This window comes from Canis lupus, chromosome 16, assembly GCF_048164855.1.
Source record: "Canis lupus baileyi chromosome 16, mCanLup2.hap1, whole genome shotgun sequence".
In the NCBI taxonomy this organism is placed as follows: Eukaryota; Metazoa; Chordata; class Mammalia; order Carnivora; family Canidae; genus Canis; species Canis lupus.
In genome coordinates this window covers 11291605-11309606 of record NC_132853.1, presented here as the reverse complement: position 1 = coordinate 11309606, position 18002 = coordinate 11291605, and the positions used below count along the sequence as shown (strand labels likewise).

The window sequence follows — 18002 nt, the reverse complement described above, 5'->3', positions numbered from 1 at the left end:
AAAGTATATCTGGGACTAACTCTAGATCTAGCCCAGACCACCACCTTGATCCTGTTCTAAATTTCAAGAGACTATAAGAAATAATAAGCAAATGCAATGCAAAATAAAAATAAGTATAAAAGAAAACAGCTGGAGAACTGGGTAAGTTAGAATGTGTCATGATCCTAGAGAATATTATGGAGCAATTGGTCATTTTGGGCCTGATGCTGACATCGGGCCATGAAGAAGGTTGGTCTTCTTACACAAGCTGGCAGGTATTTAGAGGTGAGGTGTTATGAGGCATGCGGCTGACGTTCAGGTGGTTTTTAGAAGTGAGAGCAAGTAAAGATGCAAAAGATGAATCCAGAAAAGTGTCTCTGTGGGTGTTCTTTATGCAACCTTTATGCCTTCGCCAGGGGTTTGGATGGTCTCAGAATAAAACACTTGGGATACAAAGGGTATGACTGAGGACCACTCATGGTTTAGCGACATGGAGGCCACTGGGTACCTTAATACGTGTAGCTCGGCCAGAGTCCTGGAGACCAAACCTGCCGGAAGCAGGCTCAAGGAAGAGTTGAAAATGGTCCGTGAGTCCAGTAGGTTCTGCTTCCAGGGACATGGGCTGGAGAGGAGGAGGTGCAAAGAGCTACCTTGCTTTAGGATGAGGAAAACCATTTCATTTTCCAATGGGAACAGTATCCCGAGCCCAGGAGAGCGTCACACCGATGGTCCAGAGATCTTGCCCCTCAGGTGTTTAGAAATTGAAAACAGTAGAAACCCCATCAGGTTTGGTCCAGTCCTTCCAGACTTTTCCTCACAAGGGCTTCCACTGGTTGCATTTCCTTTTAATTTGTTAGCAATTAAGGTTTGTCGGAAAGAGATCACCTGTTTTCTCGACGGAAAAACAACTTCCCCAGGCCGCCCCAGAAAACCAGAGCCAGGGCCGGGCTCCATGTTCCCACCTGTGGGATGCCTCTGCCTGGCTGTAGGGGGTGGGGGATCTGTGGGACCCAGCATAACTCAGCTTGTGTCCCTCCCTGCCCTTGAGGCTGGATTGTGGGCTGGCCCCCCCTCCCCCACATAGCCACTGAGAGAAGGCATGCCAGTGATGGCACAGGGTTGAAGTCCCAGTTCTGCTGGTGTTGGCACCGCAGCACCTGGCCTAGCACCCCCTATAGGTCGAGTCCTGACTTCTGCTGCTTCATCTCCCAGCTGGGTGACTGCGGACACAACACTTCAAGCCCTTCCCAGCCTGTGGCCACTCCTCCCAACAGTGCAGGGGACTCCAGGGGCAGTGAGGGCTCGCTGGGACCACAGGTACAGGCACCTGGATCTTTTAATGTGAAGGAGAGGCAGCCGTTTTTCACTTGCCAGATATTCAAGACCTAAGTCCCAGGCAGTTCTAGGCAATGGCAATGCAGCCACAACCCCAAACTGGCCAAGTCCCTGCTCACCCAGAGCCCCTACGGGGGGGCAGGCTTCCCTGGAGCCCAAGGCTGTCCAGGCTGAGCCTGAAAGCTGCTCTCCCGACAGTCACTAGGAAACCAAGGGTGGTCCAAGAGACCCAGGACTAGGAAGAAAGAGCCAACCAACACAAAAGGGCAGTGCTGCTTTTATTCAACGGTCTCATCACAAAGGTACCAGAACATATACGGCAGAATTAGAAGGTCCCTGTCCTAGCTTCTGTGAGAAGGGCAGCATCCCTCTCCCTGTCACAGCCCCCACAGGGACAGTCCGCTTGTGTAGGGACCCTTGGGACAAGGCAGCAGGTGGGGCTTTGCATGGGAGGCCTGCCCTAGACAGGGAGTCTGGAGTTGGCTAATACTGTCCACTCAGAGCACCAACTGCAGCTTTTAAAACAGCAGGACATCCTCCTGCCCCACTACTAGGGCCTCCCAGGACACACTGGCCGGGAAGCTTCTGCCCAGCAGGCCAGGAGAGCTGTGAACAGAGGTGACCACTCAGGGTGGTGGGCCACCTTGGCAACGGCCCTGGGGGGACTCATCCTTTGTCCCTGGGCTAAAGTCCCCAAGGAGGCAGGCCACCACAGCTCCCCAAGGGAAGGCAAGGCTAAAGGGGTCACCAGCCTTCCTAAGAACCTAGGGGCATGGGGAGGGGAGCCCTGGGAGGCTCAGGCGTGCTCCGTGGGCCCGGGGCCACTGGCATGGGAGTGGACAGGGGCTGCAGCCTGCAGGGGGCCAGCGCTGGGCTCCGGGGACGCCAGCACGGGGGCCGAGAGGCCATCCGCAGAGTCTGTGTCCGGGTCCAGCCTCCAGTACGCTTCGCACAGAGGCAGGTCATTAGCTTCGCAAAGACTTGAGCTTTTCCACCACCAGAAACCCAGGGAGAGACAGGAGCAGGCAGGGCGGGGGCAGGGGCAGGGGAAGCAAGATAGAAGCAGAGTTAAGGAAACAGACCACACCCCAAACTTGCCTTCCCCTCCTCTGGGTTGGCCTGGCTGCGGGTGGGTAGGTGGGGCTGCCCTTGTTTCAGGGTCCAGGGTCCTCAAGGGGAGGCCCTTCCAGGACCAGCCACCAGCAGGCTGTGTGACCCTCCCAGCGGTCTCCTCCTGCTGACCAGCCAGGAGTACTCCCCCACTGGGGGCCACAGGGCTGAGCCCACCGAGCCGCCACCTCCCACCCCGGCTCCAGATGCTCTTGCAGGCCCCGGACACGTGTCCAGAGCTCACTAGGGTCTCTCCACAGTCACTATATTTCGCAAGGATCCCGAGAGCAGACCCGGTCTTCTTTTTGGATTCACTGGCCAGCAGGGACTCTGCCTGAATGGGGTCACAGAACCAGAAGCCCTGGCATTCCCTTCTGCACCACTGGACCAGCTGTGTGGCCTCCAGCAGGCTCAGAGGCCCCTGGAACTCAGTCTCCCCACCTCTAACATGGGGTCGGCAGTGTTGGCCTCCCTGGGCATGGGAGGAACCTGGGTGAGGATGCAGGTGAGGGGCGTGGCTCACTAGGGCCATCAAGGGGTGGCTAGAGCACAGAGGTCCCACACCTATCTGACCTGCCCCTCATCCTACCCCACCCCTCACTCCCTCCTTTGCTCCTGCCCTCAGCACTTTGGGCCCAGAGTGGCATCCCAAGGAGAGCAGAGGGCAAGAGGCAGAGAAAGAGCAAGTCGTGAGCAGAGAGCAGGCGAGCGTGGACACGGGCATGCAGGGCATGGCAGTCTGTGTCGGGGGCTTTCACGGAGGAGCACACAGCCTGCCAGCTGTGACTCAGCTGAGCCCTGGCCTTACACAGGTCTTTACCATGAGGGAGGAACTCAGCCTCCCAAGGCACCAGGGGCAGCAAGGAACCCCTTTGAATGAACCAGAGACCGACAGGGCAGGACGTGGGAAGCCTGGCACTTGGGCCCCTGGGTTCCCTGCAGTCCTGTCCAAGTGACTTTGGGCAGGTCCCTCAGGCCACCCCTAACCCAGGCCACAACGTCAAGAGGCAGGGCTGAAATGTTGTCCGTAACCACTTAGTACACAAGCCCAGCCCCGGAGGCAGCAGGAAACAAACACAGGGACGTGAGAGTACTCTGCAAAATGCAGTGGGGCTGTGAGCCATGTCCCCGGCGACACAGACACCCCCCAACCCCCACCCCCAGGGACCCACCCAGGGCCCTTCTCTGAAGGCCTGGTGTGCATGAGGTACTTCTGCATGTCTACTGAGCTGATAGGCACCAGGCACCAAGGGTGGCCCCAGAATTTCTGAAAAGTCTAGAACCACTCCAGTTGGAAAGTGGCACTGTCCCTTCCCACAGAGGCCAAGATAGCCAGGGACAGTGAGGGCTGGTATTGAGTACAGGGCAGGGAAACCAAGGCCCAGACCACAGACCAGCCTGGGGCAGCTGGTCTCCGTGGGGCAGAAAGGAGCATCTGAAAGCCACCACAGGAGGAACAGGTTTGTCTGGGCAAGGGCACGCGGGCCACTGACTCTGTGTGAATTGAGACTTGACTTGGGGACAGAGGTGCAAGGCCTTCTGGTCTCCAGCCTGTTCCCGCACATAAATCACACCTGGACTCTGATTCCTCTGGACTCCTTGAGATCATACAACTCCAGTTTCAGGATTCAAAGTGGTGCACATGGGCTGGGGAGACAGGTCTTGCCCGCTACCCCTGGGGCCCGGCGTGGGCCTAGTGTGTAGGAAGGCTCTGGTTTGCGAACCAGGCTGAGCTGAACAGGAACTCAGTAGTGCAGGCACTCCAGGCCCAGCTTTCGAAGCCATCCTCTGCTCTGGATCCCCCTTGCCCCCACCGCTGCAATGTGGGCCCTGACATACACTGAAGGTTTGGTGATACCCAGTTGGAACTACATCCCTAGGCAACAACTAGTGTCCTGCATATCCTGGACACGAACCCGGGCTGCCAAGAGAAGCTAGCCCAGGCCTGGCTGGAATGTTTAAATCTTGATAAAAAGCTAAGAAAAGCACACAGGCCCTGAGTGAGACAGTCAGCAGCCCCAGCAGGGAGGGATGCTGGCTCTGCGCTCCCTTCTTGGGCTCAGCCCACCCATCCCCTGAAGTTCTGTGATTTTCATCCTGCTGCCCCGGGCCTGGTAGTCGGTGTAAATTGTCCATCAATCACTCTGACCACGAGCTCTGCTCTGAAACCAGAGCAGGCGTCTGTGCTGCCACGACCAGGAAGGGTTTGCAAAAACAGGGCCTTCGGGGCTGCAGGCCGGGCCCGGGCCCACAGGTGTGCTCTGCGCAGGATCCAGCCCTATCTGTACCTGGACGAGTAATACTCCTCCTCCAGCTCGTACAGGTCGATGGAGATCTCGTCCCGCAGGGCGATGAGCTTCCGGTCACATTCCTCCTGCAGGGCTCGCAGCTGCTGGTTGCGCTGGTCGATGGCCTCATTCACCGATGGGAAGTCATTGAGGATGAGGAACTGCTTGAGGTCAGACACCAGCTTCATCAGGGACTCACCGGCTCGGACCTGCGGCCATCAGAACCAGGGCAGACGTGGGTGGGGAGCCACAGCGGCCCTGCCTCCATTTCCTTGTCTGTAAAGTGGGACTACAGCGATGACGGGGTCATTGTAGGAAATAAGAACTGAAAGTGAGCCACGGGGGACAGGGTCCATGGCACCGCCCTGACGGCATGACACGCTCCCCAGTCCCTCCCCTCACACTGGCTGCTGCTCCACGAGGCGCTGACCTCCCATTCCAGGTTATGCAGGTACATGGCCTGCTTCTCAAAGCCTCAAACCCCAAGATAAAACTACTGTCCTGCTGAACTCCTGCCCCTGCACTTCCTGGGGGCAGTGTGCAAGCCAGGTGGGCAGGATATCTCCGGGGCTTCTCCTATGCATCTTCACCCGTGGGCATTAATCTATGGCAACATTTGGCTGACGTGCCTGTTCTGTGACCTCAGAACGGATTAAACCCCACATCGTGTTTTGTTCGGCAATGTGCTTTTGTTCTCACAATGAATCTCCAGGAGCCTTCTCGTCAGCGAGACAGGATCAACCTCTTTCCAACCAGTGCACAGCACTCTCCGTGATGGATGCAGCGACAGTCTGCCACCCCTTGCACAGCTGCCAGGCAGCCCCCCGCCTGGGAGGAGTCTCCTGAGAAGTAGTTTGCCCCCCACCCAGGAAGCCCCAGTGGGACCATGAGGCTTGCACAGCTGGGGCTGTGCCCCCCACCTAGTGACTCACGATGTTGGCAGCTCGAACATGCATCTCGTAATTATCCTGCTCGCCCTGAGTGGCTCTCGACACTTGTGTCTCGTCCTCGATCTGAAGGGCGAACAAAAAAGCCCAGAATTGGCAGGTGCCCCAGCCCGCGGGTCACTGGACGGCTGCAGCACACCCACACCCGCTGCCTCTCATCCCCTTCGCCTTCTCTGCCAGGCCCTGTTGGCCAGACCTTGGACAGCCTTCAGCCTCATGCCTTCTAGTTCTGTTCTTAGGAGCTAAGGGGCACCTTCACCAGGAAGATGGGTGTCCATGTACCCTGACTGCGGTGCCACAGCCAAGGAGGTCTAGGTCTCTTTTAGAGCCCTGTTCAGTATAAAACCAGGTCACACTAACTCAGATGCTCGATAAATTACTGAACGTGTGAAGGCTCGTCGTATCTCTTTTAAGCAACCATCTATCGAGTGCCTCCAGGGTGCTGGGCACCACGGTCAGCGCTTGACTGTCATTACCTATCTCACGGGTTTGTCGCAGAAGCCTGGAGTGCCATCCCGGGTTTCCAGGGTGCAAACCTGAGTTAGGGACAGCACAGAGGGTGCACTCAAGGCATTTCCGACAGTAAACGGAGGAATCAGAAGCACTGCCTGGCCTGTCTCGTCCAAAGTGCAGGCTATTCAGGCTCCATCCAGCCCGTCCATGGGGACAGGGCTTCCACAGGGGGCCTTGCCAGGCCGGGCTGGGGGCAGGGCACTTTAAAGTGAGGAGTTGGACTTCCTGGGTTCAAATCCTGGCTCTGCTGGCTATTCGCAGAATGACCTCGGCGAATTACTAAGTCTGAGCCTCAGTTTCCACTTTTAAACACGGAGACAAGAAGTGCCTGTCCCACAGAGCTCTTGTGAAGGTTAAACGCATAATATACGCCAGCCCTAGCCCTCACGACAGAGCTCAATGAACACATGCTTAATGCAGGCTAGCTTTCCTCATCACGGTGCTACCCGGCCTTCTGAGGTCTACCGCGGCTCAAGATCCACCCGCACCTGGTGCAGCGCAGCCCCGCAGGTTTGCCCGACCCCACCCAGACACCTGGAGGGGCCTTCCCAGCTTTTCTCCCTGATGGCACTTGGGCAAAAGGCGCCTTGGCCCGCATCAGGCCGCACGTAACCACTTTACACAAAGTCACCCAGTCACCAGAAGGGCCTTAGGATGCAGGGAAACCAAGGCACGGAGTCCACTCCCCCCCAGATCCATGCTGCTGGTAGGTGGTGCGGCACATGGAAGCCTGGCCACCTCACCGCAGCGGGTAACCGACCGGCTGGTTCGGTCACCGGGTGACCCGTTGCCTTGGGGTGGGGGGAACAAGGCCTGGCCGCGTCGCTCACTGCTGCTCCGCACCACCGGCTCGCAGCCTCACCCCATCCCATCCCCGCCCCTGTCTCCTGTCTCGGAAGGGCAGGAGCCGGCCCACCCGCCCTACCTTGGCGGTCTTGATGATCTCGGTGAAGTTGTCCATGATGGACTTGACATCGTCCTTGAGCCGCTTGTTGTAGGACTGCAGCAGCGTCTCCTTGCTCTGCGGCAGGGCTCTCTGCTGGGCCATGGCCGGGCCTCGGGCGGCACCTGCGGGCCGGGGTCCGGCGTGAGCGGAGCCACCCCCGGCCGCCGCCCTCCGTGCCCCCGCCTCAGCAGAGCCTCGGCCTCGGGGAGCCCCGTCCCGGCCAGCACACGTGCGGCCCTGGGCACACGGACGGGCCGGCGCGCTGGGCCAGCGAGCGTCGGCCGGAGGCCCGCAGACGCCCCCCGCGCCGCCCCGGGGCCCGCTCGCTCCGCACAGGTGACCCCGCGCCCGCGCCCCCGACCCACCCAGCTCGCGGCCTGGGAGCCACCTGGCAGCGGGGCAGGGAGGGTCACACCGGGGAAGAGACGGCGACCCCGCCCCGACGCGCCGACGGCCCACCTACTCCGCGGAGCCCGGGGCGACCCGGCGGGACGCAGGCGGGAGGCGGGAGGCGGGAGGCGGGACGCAGGCGGCAGGCGGCAGGCGGACGAGCGCGTGCCCCCCCCGGAAGTCCCGTCCCGGCTTCCCGCCCGCTCAGACCTGCCGCGGCTACCGCGCTAGGCGCCGCCTCCTGCGGGGGCGGGGTGAGTGGGTGGGCGAGAGCGGTCCTGTCGCTTTAAATCCGAAATCCCGCGCGGGCTCCAGTTCTCGCGATCTCCAAGGTCGCCTACATATTGCCCACAATTCCCTTTTCTTTCTCTCTTCTCCGGCAAGCCAAGATGGTGAGTGATGTCGGCTTTCGTCGTGCCGGCGTCGAGTCCGGCTTCTATCCGCCGCCATCCTCCTCGGGGCGTGGCCGTGCGGGGGTCCCTCCACCGCCGGGCGCTAGGGGAGCCCCCCGGGGCCTGGCAGGGAGGCGCTGGGCCGTGTGTAACCCCAGTGCTGCCCCCGGGAGTGCGGGGCGAGGGCCCGGGCGGGGAGCGCAGCGCCGCAATGCGGGGCTCCTCGGGCGCGCGCGGTTCCGAGTCCGGGGCGGCTGCGGCTGCCGGGCTCACGTCGAGGTGTTGAGCGCCTGACGGCTGGCAGCCTGCGCGGGGCCCCGCACGGCGAGGCGCGGGCCGGGGCTGACTGGGTCCCTCCCTTCTCGCCCAGCCGAAAGGGAAGAAGGCGAAGGGGAAGAAGGTGGCCCCGGCCCCTGCCGTGGTGAAGAAGCAGGAGGCCAAGAAGGTGGTCAACCCCCTGTTCGAGAAGAGGCCCAAGAACTTCGGCATCGGTGAGTGCGGCCGGGGCGGGAGGCGGCCGCCTGGGGGGCGGGGGCGGGGGCGGGGCGGGGCGGGGGCGCTCCCGGTGTGCGTGCAGGTGATGTGAAGGAATATTTGCTATCCGAGAGTTGGTGATGACGCTTGAAACCACCAAGATCGCTGATGCACCCGCACCCTCGGGGGCCCTACCGGCAGCGCCGCCGGAGCTTGAGCCGCGCCGACCGTGTTGCCCTCCCCTCAGGACAGGACATCCAGCCCAAGAGGGACCTCACCCGCTTTGTCAAGTGGCCGCGCTACATCCGGCTGCAGCGCCAGAGGGCCATCCTGTATAAACGTCTCAAGGTGCCTCCTGCCATTAACCAGTTCACCCAGGCCTTGGACCGCCAAACAGGTGAGCTGCTGTGGACAAAACCTCCTGGACGGGGGGCTTCCTGGGCAACGGGGTGGTGACCCGGCTGGACCCGCAGATGTTTGGGGGGCGGTGGGTGTTTTCGAGTACGTCAGGTTATCATAACGTAGGAAATCTCTAGTTCCTGGGACCCGAGGGTAGGGGGTGGTGCCGCTGAAGGGATCACTACACAGTGTGAGGGGACAGTGGCCTAGCGTGAGGTCAGGTGGCACAGACCAGAGCCTAAAACACAAGCCTAAACCGTGACTTTTCCAGCTACACAACTGCTTAAGCTGGCCCACAAGTACAGACCAGAGACCAAGCAAGAGAAGAAGCAGAGGCTGTTGGCCCGGGCCGAGAAGAAAGCTGCCGGCAAAGGGGATGTCCCCACTAAGAGGCCGCCTGTCCTTCGAGCTGGTGAGTGGGCCCCTTCTCCAGGGGTGAGTGGTGGGGCCGGCTGTTGACAATGATGCAGGAATTTCTTCACCTGGAATCTCTGTGAAGAGTAAAATCGAGCTTTTTAACCCTGAGTCACAGCCGGGCCCAGAGTAGTAGGATGGCTTTTGTGAACCTAGCAGCCCCCACGGACTGCTCAGGCTAATGGGTTCTGTGTCCTAGGGGTTAACACTGTCACCACCTTGGTGGAAAACAAGAAGGCTCAGCTGGTAGTGATAGCTCACGACGTGGATCCCATTGAGGTACGTCGAAGTATCCACTATCGAGCCTAGATTGGGTCTTTATGTTGGTATCGGGAAGGCTAAAGCTGAATGTTGTCCGGCACGTTGGGCCAAGGTGGGGTGACCGCTTTCTATTGAGGACGGTACTGACGAGGGATCCGCGTGATAGCCATTACGATGATGTGGATTTCTTACTGAATTAAACCTTGAAGTGCAAATCCAGGAGTTTAATCCTCAGCAGTTGTTACAGAGTTAGGTTTTAAGTTACCGTTTCGGTCAAAATACACTCTAGAGCTAACTCTGTCTTCCAGCTGGTTGTCTTCCTGCCTGCCCTGTGTCGTAAGATGGGGGTTCCTTACTGCATTATCAAGGGGAAGGCCAGGCTGGGGCGTCTGGTCCACAGGAAGACCTGCACCACTGTCGCCTTCACACAGGTTAACTCGTAAGTATGCAAGATGGCTCCAAACTCCCAACAGCCAGTGGAGGTCAGGGACCCCCCCATACACCCAGTTCCCTTAATTTCTTTAGGATTTTACCTTAAAGATCAAACGTCATACTTTTCTAAAGGAGCGTGTCTGTCTAAATCTTTGCCAATGATGGTTACGAATTTCTTCACCTGAACCAGCCATGTGGTCATACTGTATCTGAGGCAAAGGGCTTGTTGGGTCAGCAAGTCCTCCCTGGTTTTTGGAAGGTAACTGAGAAGAGAAGCTAATGACCCAGATTTTCCCCTGCCTTTTTAGGGAAGACAAGGGAGCTCTGGCTAAGCTGGTAGAAGCCATCCGGACCAATTACAATGACAGATACGATGAGGTAAGTCATTGGTGAGAGGACTGGCTGACTCTGCCCTCCTAAGCACTCCAGTAGGAGACCGCATGAGCTAGCATAGTGGGAGCCTCGACGGCAGATGCTGACCCCTGTGTCTTTGCAGATCCGCCGCCACTGGGGAGGCAATGTCCTGGGTCCGAAGTCAGTGGCTCGCATCGCCAAGCTGGAAAAAGCAAAGGCTAAAGAACTGGCCACCAAGCTGGGCTAAGTGGACGCTGTTGAATTTTCTGTACATAAAAGTAATAAAAGGTTCTCTTTCAGTGAGAGTGTCAGTGGGTATTTGGGGTTGAATATACTTGATCTTGTTACTTAAGTTAGAGTTGTTAAAATCCAGGATTTGGATTTGGTGCAGGGCGGGAGTTGGGGGAAGAAGACGTGCTATGTGGGGGGGTGCAAGGTGATGGTTCTGAACAAGCAGCTCACCCACACATTGGTACATGGTACTTGAACCCACTGATTATGATCAGATCGTTGCATAGGTAGAAAAGGCAGGCACGGCATGTGTACTGTATGGATTTATTCATACCACTCATACCTAACCCACGTAATCTTTAAAAAGAAAGCTTAGAAAATCTGTGACTTAGTGATTATTCAGGAGAGGAGCGGAGCTACTTCAGTAGATCATACACCAGGAGTCCGACGTAGGAATTTCTTAAACCATAGGTAGGATGTAGCTGCACAGAGGCCATACCTTGGTTGGGTTGAAGAGATGAGCAGTCAGGGTTTAGAAGGGGAAGAGGAGGGAACAGCCAGAGGCAGGGACTTACCAGGTGAGGATGTACTGCATGTGTTCATTCCTCAGAGTGACTCGCGTTTGCCCTCCAATGGGTCCCCCGGGGACTGTGCTCTCTGCAGAGACGGTGGGTTTAGTGTCCACAATCCCTAGGGCAGTTTGGCCAGCTGTCTCCATGGGGCCTTCCAGAGCTCTTTAGAGCTGTCAAATTCAGTGAGGCCTTGGACCTGTAACTAGACCCTGTGGCCTCCTTTCCTTAGTGCCCACCAGACACTCCTCCCACACGCTAAAATGCAGACAGCAGGAAGTAACGGCCATGTCCAGGGCTGAAAGAAAGGCAGGCCACCCACAACGTACGGAAGTCTGCATCGATGAAGATGGGGTCTGCGCCTGTGAGCCTGGCCATTGCCTCCAGGTCCCGGTAATGCCAGTGGTTCCTTTCTGGGTTGTTCTCTGGGACAAAGGGCTTCCTGGTTTCTGTCAGCCTCACCATCCCAACTAGGTCCACTTCTCCCTCAACCTACAAAGGAAACCAAGACTGTTCTTCAGGGCTGGCGGTTTCTAGACAGCCCTGCTTACAAGGGAAGGTTCAGGCTCCTCACCTGGCCTCTCTGCCGTGTATCAGGATTCACTTTCTTCCTGGGGACAAACCCTCTGTTGACCAGGATGGTGACTCTGGAATAAATAGAAGTATGCTCTCAGGGCGGGAAAGGATCTTTGAATAAAGATTATCACTGGTCATCCCTATGAGAACAAGGATGGTGTCTGAGATGGTTTAAGACGAGGCTAGCCTGCAGGTACGCCACTGGGAAGGTCTTCCTTTCTCATGCAGGTGTGCCCACCCCCCATCTCCACTTCCCTGTGCCTCAGCCACTGCAACACCCAGGTTTCGGATAGCAGCTTCTCTGAAGAGCAGCTGCCTTCTGGACCTGCCTGTGGGGTCGCAGAGACCCTCCCACACCCGAAGCCAGGAAATTGCTCTGGCTGAGCTCACAGTGCCCCCTTGCTGGACAGGTTGTTTCCCTGGACTGCCCTTCCCCTCCTGACTCCATTTGTGGCCCAAGTGGTCACCTGGGAACCCTTCCCTGATTCCACCCAAGTGAGGGTTTGGTTCCTTTCCTTTCCCTTCCCTCAGTCCTCACACAAGCCCCCACCTCGTACTGCACTATGATCATTTAGTGTGTTGGCCACTACACAGTCTCCAAGGTGGCTGATTTCATTTGCTTCAGAGTTTCACACAGATGAATGACTCAGGAAGAGCTGAAATGAATGGGCTTAGCGAAGTCAAGTACTAATTCCAAACTCTTAAGGAAACTGAAACCTTCTGGGTCTCTTAGATTTCCCCAAGGTTGCTTCATCCCTGCATGTCCCACTCACCCCAGGTCAGTGCAGTGAAAGGGGGTAATGACATAGGCACCACTCTCGGGCGAGGAAGAGAGACGGCCGGCCTCCCGGGCCTCCCTGGCTGGGTCCACCATGGTCCGAGGCATCATGTACAGCTCCTTGGAGTGGTCGAAGTGCCCCCTGACCTTCACCGGCCTGTACTCCAGATTTTTCAGTTCCATTGGGCTACATGGGAGTGGGGAGAAGTGAGGCTGAGACCAAGCAAGTTTTGGCAGGACATTCAAATCCTTCCAGGCCTGCACACTATTACAAATACAGCACACACGTCTGCTCCCCTGAATGGGAAGCTCTGTGGACTGTTGCTCCAAGACAGTGCATTGAAACGAGGGGTAGACGCTGTAGAATCATTTCCAGCACTCTTTCAAGATAACGCTCTGATGTTAAGACATGACATGAGGGTACACTCTGCCCTCCTTCACCTATCAGGTAAGAGTCACTGCTATAGGGGGCCCATCAGCACTGTGGGGGATGCCTCAGGTACAATGCATCTCAAAAAAAAAAAAAAAGGTAAAATCCAGGATCAAAGATATTTTTCTAAGTTTGTCAGGACGCCCAGTAAGGTAACTTGATTTAGGGGCTCCCATGTGAGGGTCAGGACTACAAGCAGAAGCCAGGCCCCCACTGCTGACCAAGTGAGACCAGTTACAGGTGGGCAGCTGCACACTCACTCTGCTGGCAGAGGGATGGGCTCAGCCATAACTCGAGACTCCAGCTCTGCTATCAGCTGCAGCTTCCACTTTCGACGCTGGACCTGTGGGAACAGTACAAACCCGAGCAGATGGCAGCAACGGCAAAAGCTCAGAGCCTCCAGAGCTAGAAGTCAGGCTTTACCTGCCATGTCCCCAGGCCAAAGGCTGTCACAGGAATGAGAAGCAGGAACCACTGGAGGAAGGAGTCCTCTTGTGCTTCTGTGGCAGGTGCTTCAGCTGCAGAACTGCCACACCTGCTTGGCCTCCAGGCCAACCCTGGGAAGTTCAACACCACAGGCCCAGGGTCAGAAGCCCTTGACAAATAGAATGGGAGCAGCCAATCCCTCAAGGAGACGCCACCACTACTGCCAGACAGTAAACAGGCCACAGCCTGTGGCCAGCAGCCAACCAGTGACACCTGCGTCCAGCCCAGCTTCTAAACTGGGGCCACACGCTGCACACTCGGTGATGTTTACTGACTGAATAAACACGGCCTAGGGCTTAGTCCTGCTGTGCCACCAGCTGTGACCCCGGGTAACTCCTGTAACCACCTGCGCTTTTTACACAACAATTCCCTGCGCACTATGTGCACATGTATTACATTGTGCACGACATTGTGCACAACAATACATTGCACTAAGACGCACCCGCGCAGAGGCAGAACCGTGAAAACCCGGGATCGCGGCTCACGGCTCACGGCGCTCGAACACCTTCCTTTCCACTGCTCGTAAACTTAAAGCTGGAACAACGTACTCAGAAAGTATATTTTAGTTGTCGGAGCGTGAGTCTCAAGTCAGCAACACGGGCTTTGTGGACAGTTTAAAAAAAAAAAAGGCTGCAGCGCGCTGACGAGCACCCTTCCCCCTCGCGCGGCGCCCCGCTCCCGGCTGTCGGTGCACGCGCAGCCCGCAGGCCGCGGGTCCCAGGCTCCCGGCCTTCAAACCCCATCAGGCGCTGGAAGGGGGCAGCTCCGAGCTCCCCTCAAGGCCGCGGCCCCCGGGCAGAGCGGGGGACGGGGGCGGGGACGGGGGCGGGGGCGGCTCTTCCCGGGCGCCCGGGGCACCCGCGAGCCAGTCCTCACCTGGGCGCAGGGGGACCGCAAGGACGCTCCTCCTGACCGCGCGGGGCGGGCCCTGCGGAGACCGGGACACAGGCTGAGCTCCCCAAGCCGGGACGCTGGCCCCCAGCCCGCCCGACGCGCCCGCGCCGCTCACCCGCCCCGCCGCCGCCGCCGCCGCCGCCGCCGCCGCCCGCAGCCCCAGCCACCGCACGGCCGCCGCCATCGCCCGCCGGCACTTCCGGGCCGCGAGGCATCTGCTTCCGGGGCACCGCCGAGCCCCGCCCCCGGCGCACGGTCCACGCGGTGCGAGCGGCGCCCGCCTGCGGGTCTGACCATGGGCGAGCCTCCGGCCGCCGTGCGCGCCTTCCTGCGCCAGCACCCGAGTCTGCGGCTGGAGCCCGGCGCGCACAAGGTCCGCGGGCCGGGGGGAGGCGCGGCGCCGCGCGGCCGCCCGGGCCCCCCTGACCGCCTCGCCCGCCCTCCTGCCCGCAGGTCAAGTGCGTCCTCACCGGCCACGAGCTGCCCTGCCGTCTGCCGGAGCTCGAGGTCTACACCCGCGGCAAGAAATACCGGCGGCTGGTCCGCGCCAACCCGGCCTTCGACTACGCGGAGTTCGAGCCGCACATCGTGCCCAGCACCAAGAACCCGTACGTGCGCGGGGCCGCTGCGGGCGGGCTCCGAGGGGACGTGCCCACCGTGGTGAGGTACCGACGGCAGCCGACAGCCGGGGGAGGCCGGGCCCCTCCCCGCGGCCTGTTTGCTTCTCGTGGGGCCGAGGTCTGTCCCTTCGGGTTCGGAGTGGGGCCAGTTTCACATACCTAGGGAGGACTTGGGTGGAGCCGCCGCTGTTTGCGGGCAGGGGCTGACAGGAAGAGGGCGCTGGGGGCTGCTGCTTCGCGCTCGGCCGGGCCGCCGCGTCTTCCCCGCATCCCTGGAGCGGGGGCGGGCCGCTGAGGCTGGCCAGGCCTGGGTTCCAGGCCAACCGCGGGAGGTCACAGCCCGGCCGGACCAGTGCTCGTCCGCCTCGGCTGCAGAGGGGACCGCCTGCTGCCCAGGCCCCATCCTAGACCTCTGCTGTCAGGCTGGCTGAGATCCTCATGACTGTCCCTGTCCCCCAGGCACCAGCTGTTCTGCAAACTCACCCTGCGGCACATCAACAAGTCCCCAGAGCATGTGCTGAGGCACACCCAGGGCCAGCGGTACCAGAGAGCCCTGTGTGAATGTAAGTAGCCGTGGGTGGACACGGCCTGCTCTCTCCTCCAGGACAAGCGCCCTTGGAAGGCAGCCGCGGCGTCTCAGTCACCCACTGGCAGCCGCTGGTGGTGCCCTGGGCCCAGCCCAGGGGAGGCATGGGGCTGGAGGTGGGGATGAAGCAGGCGGCTGGTGACTGCTACGTGCTGTGAAGGACGGGTGCCGAGGGCTGTCCGTGGAGAGTAGAGGCAGGGATTCAGCCAAGGTCAGAAGAACGCTTGGCTGCCGGAGCTCCTGAAGGACGGCCTCCATGCCACCATGCAAGGGGAGGTCAGTCAGCAAGGGAGGTGGAGACGACCACAGGGGGTCTTGGAGGCCATGGCCTGGACCACGAGAGGTGGAGATGCATTGAAAGGACTGAAGCAGGGCTGTGGCACCACCACTGTGGGTAGGGAAGATGCGGACAGGCAGAACTGTCTGTGGCTAGAATCAGTAGGTGAGGGAATGAGGTCAGAAATCACCTGGATTCCTCAATTCCTGGCTCAAGACCGGCGGTTTGGAAAGTGGCATCTGGATAAGAGACCCCCTGAGGAAATGAAATGTTCCTTTCAACCTGTGTCGGGGGACGGTGGCTTTTGAAGTCGGGCCAGCGCTCAGAGGGTGCACATCACCGACACGGAGCGAAGGAAGAAGGGATGGGGCTGGGCCTGACCATGAAGGAGCCCAGAAGGGTGAGAAGAGCCAGGTGGAGGGGTCAGGGGCAGAGGTTTTAGGAGTGCTGGGACGACCAGGGGCTTTGGGGACAGACACAGAGACAGGATAAGGAAGAGAACTCTGAAGGCGGGGTTTCTCCCAGGAAGAAACGAGGCACAGTCTTCACCTCAGGACAGTAGTGAGGGATGCTGTGGACAGCTGAGAAGCAGGCATCCTACGCGGGTGCAGAGACTGAGGGCTGCTTGGTGTGGGCGGGAAGGAGGTCCTGGGTTTCCCCACAGGCTAGACTCATCCTATGTTGGGGTAGGTGGTTCATAGGACCAGCGGCTGGGAGTGCAGAGAGGAGACCCGGGTGCAGAGCCCAGTGGCCACAAGGCCCTGTGGGGCAGAGGTGAGGCAGAGGATATGTCCTTGGAGGAGGGCAGAAGCAGACATCAGACCAGGGGGCCCAGTCCCCTCCCTCCTCTCTGAGGGGCCTGCATGGACAGGAGCCATGCCCACACAGGGCAGGGTTCAGAAGCCAGGCTCGTCGGTGCCACCCTGCTCCTCATCTCGGCTCAATCTGGATCTGCCACGCTGAGCTCCTGGCCTCACTGAGTCCTCTACATGGGACCTTGTGGCTCCGGCGTGAGGGCCCAGCAGCCCTCCCTGGGGCTCCTGAGGCCAGGGAAGGGCTGGGGGGTTCAGTGCTCAAGGCCCCACCCCTGCATGGCCCTACACTGGAGGACAGGGGCAGGCACAGAACCAGGCAGTGTGCTGGTCTGTCTTCCAGATGAAAAGTGTCAGAAGCAGGGTGTGGAATATGTGCCCGCCTGCCTCCTGCACAAGAGGAGGAGGAAGGAAGCCCAGATGGACGGCACTGGGCCACCTCACTCAAGAGAAGCCTTCTGGGAACCTGCATCCAGCGAGGACGATGCAGCTGCCAGTGACAGTGAGGACAGCATGACAGACCTGTACCCACGTAAGTGGGACTGCCCCCCCCCCCCCCCACTTCCTGCAGATTTGGGTCCTGGCTGTCTGGTCTATGCCTCCGTCTGTTCCACTTCGAGTCCTGGGCCCTGGCTGGCCACCCCCTGCTCAGCCCTGTGCAGACGGTGAAGCTAAGCTGAAATTGCCCGTCCCTCCGTGCCTTCCAGCCGAGTTGTTCACCAGAAAGGACCTGGGAAGGACTGAGCCTGGCGACAGCAGCAGTGACTTTTTGACAGAAGACGAAGACGGGAAGCCAAGGCTCACACCAGGGAAGGGCCCTGGGGACAGAGAAGAGATGGAAGTGGCCCAGGCACTAGTTCACAAGCGTGGGAAGGTGAGTGTCACCTCCGGGGCTGCTGGTGTGGCAGCAGCTTCCTCTGGGGGTAGTTTTCCATTTCCTTAAAAAAATTTTTTTTAAAGAACCTTGTTCTTGCCAACAAAGTGCCAAGCTAACAGTTTGTAAGTAAAACAGGAGCCAGGGCCGCTCTGCCCTGACATGTGGGGGCTGCTTCCGCCTGAGGGAAGGACTTGTTTCCCTTTGCCATCGCCAGTGCCATCATCCCTGGTAGCTGAGCAGAGCCGGGCTCAAGGAAGTTGGGGACACGGGGGTGCCGGGAGGCCAGCAGCAGAGGAGAGCGGCCACAGAGAGCTGGCCTATCTCTGCAGCCGGGTGTCCCCATGGGGCCCTTTCCTCTCTGACGGGAAAGGCTCATGACCTGGAACCCTCTGTTCGTGTTCCAGAAGCAGTTGAGTTTGTCAAAGAAGAAGTTCAAAAGTCATCATCGTAAAGCTAAGAGCTTCAGCTCTCTTAAACACTGTGGTTAATAAACGGCTGCTGGAGAAAGCACATGTAGAGAGCCTGAGAGTCCTTCAGACACTCGACCCCGTGTTCCTCTTCATGCCGTCTGCGGTGCATCCTCTCAGCTGCTGGGGTGTCCCAGGCCCTTCTCCATCCACTCCATGTTGGTG

The 18002-nt window shown here is 59.2% G+C and overlaps 4 protein-coding genes and 4 non-coding genes across 13 annotated transcripts; 6 read left to right on the top strand and 2 right to left on the bottom strand.

Annotated features, from left to right (window-relative positions):
- Nucleotides 1-1575: 1575 nt before the first annotated feature.
- Nucleotides 1576-7687, bottom strand: MED22 (mediator complex subunit 22). Of its 4 annotated transcripts, none has more exons than XM_072778614.1 (5): nt 7578-7687; nt 7098-7240; nt 5645-5725; nt 4713-4921; nt 1576-2300 (listed from the first exon to the last, which is right to left on the bottom strand). In XM_072778614.1, the coding sequence occupies exons 2-5, from the start codon at nt 7218-7220 to the stop codon at nt 2111-2113; spliced, it is 603 nt and encodes a 200-aa protein (XP_072634715.1). In that variant the 5' UTR covers nt 7221-7240; nt 7578-7687; the 3' UTR covers nt 1576-2110. The 4 variants fall into 4 exon arrangements, with proteins under 4 accessions (XP_072634715.1, XP_072634713.1, XP_072634714.1 ...); XM_072778612.1 differs by having other exon boundaries at nt 7507-7675; XM_072778613.1 differs by having other exon boundaries at nt 7484-7666.
- Nucleotides 7688-7819: 132 nt separating this feature from the next.
- On the top strand, nt 7820-10533 carry RPL7A (ribosomal protein L7a). Its single transcript, XM_072778609.1, has 8 exons — nt 7820-7900; nt 8271-8391; nt 8622-8771; nt 9045-9185; nt 9387-9466; nt 9757-9887; nt 10189-10258; nt 10377-10533. Exons 1-8 carry the CDS (start codon nt 7898-7900, stop codon nt 10479-10481), a joined length of 801 nt encoding a protein of 266 aa, XP_072634710.1. The 5' UTR covers nt 7820-7897; the 3' UTR covers nt 10482-10533.
- LOC140607630 (small nucleolar RNA SNORD24) lies at nt 8473-8547 on the top strand. Its single transcript, XR_012009590.1, has one exon. It is a non-coding gene; the product is annotated as a small nucleolar RNA SNORD24 (small nucleolar RNA).
- Nucleotides 9230-9303, top strand: LOC140607627 (small nucleolar RNA SNORD36). Its single transcript, XR_012009587.1, has one exon. It is a non-coding gene; the product is annotated as a small nucleolar RNA SNORD36 (small nucleolar RNA).
- On the top strand, nt 9618-9687 carry LOC140607628 (small nucleolar RNA SNORD36). The gene has a single exon (XR_012009588.1). It is a non-coding gene; the product is annotated as a small nucleolar RNA SNORD36 (small nucleolar RNA).
- LOC140607629 (small nucleolar RNA SNORD36) lies at nt 10033-10099 on the top strand. The gene has a single exon (XR_012009589.1). It is a non-coding gene; the product is annotated as a small nucleolar RNA SNORD36 (small nucleolar RNA).
- Nucleotides 10534-10775: 242 nt separating the features above from the next.
- On the bottom strand, nt 10776-14258 carry SURF1 (SURF1 cytochrome c oxidase assembly factor). Of its 2 annotated transcripts, none has more exons than XM_072778610.1 (8): nt 14181-14258; nt 13242-13375; nt 13079-13161; nt 12384-12575; nt 11609-11681; nt 11364-11526; nt 11041-11122; nt 10776-10964 (listed from the first exon to the last, which is right to left on the bottom strand). In XM_072778610.1, the coding sequence occupies exons 3-8, from the start codon at nt 13105-13107 to the stop codon at nt 10895-10897; spliced, it is 609 nt and encodes a 202-aa protein (XP_072634711.1). In that variant the 5' UTR covers nt 13108-13161; nt 13242-13375; nt 14181-14258; the 3' UTR covers nt 10776-10894. The 2 variants fall into 2 exon arrangements, with proteins under 2 accessions (XP_072634711.1, XP_072634712.1); XM_072778611.1 differs by lacking the exon at nt 14181-14258 and adding an exon at nt 13747-13872.
- A 157-nt stretch (nt 14259-14415) lies between these two features.
- On the top strand, nt 14416-17880 carry SURF2 (surfeit 2). 2 transcript variants are annotated; one of them, XM_072778603.1, is made up of 6 exons: nt 14416-14571; nt 14652-14806; nt 15278-15381; nt 16837-17025; nt 17201-17367; nt 17775-17880. In XM_072778603.1, exons 1-6 carry the CDS (start codon nt 14494-14496, stop codon nt 17856-17858), a joined length of 777 nt encoding a protein of 258 aa, XP_072634704.1. In that variant the 5' UTR covers nt 14416-14493; the 3' UTR covers nt 17859-17880. The 2 variants fall into 2 exon arrangements, with proteins under 2 accessions (XP_072634704.1, XP_072634703.1); XM_072778602.1 differs by having other exon boundaries at nt 14652-14863.
- The last annotated feature ends 122 nt before the right edge of the window (nt 17881-18002 follow it).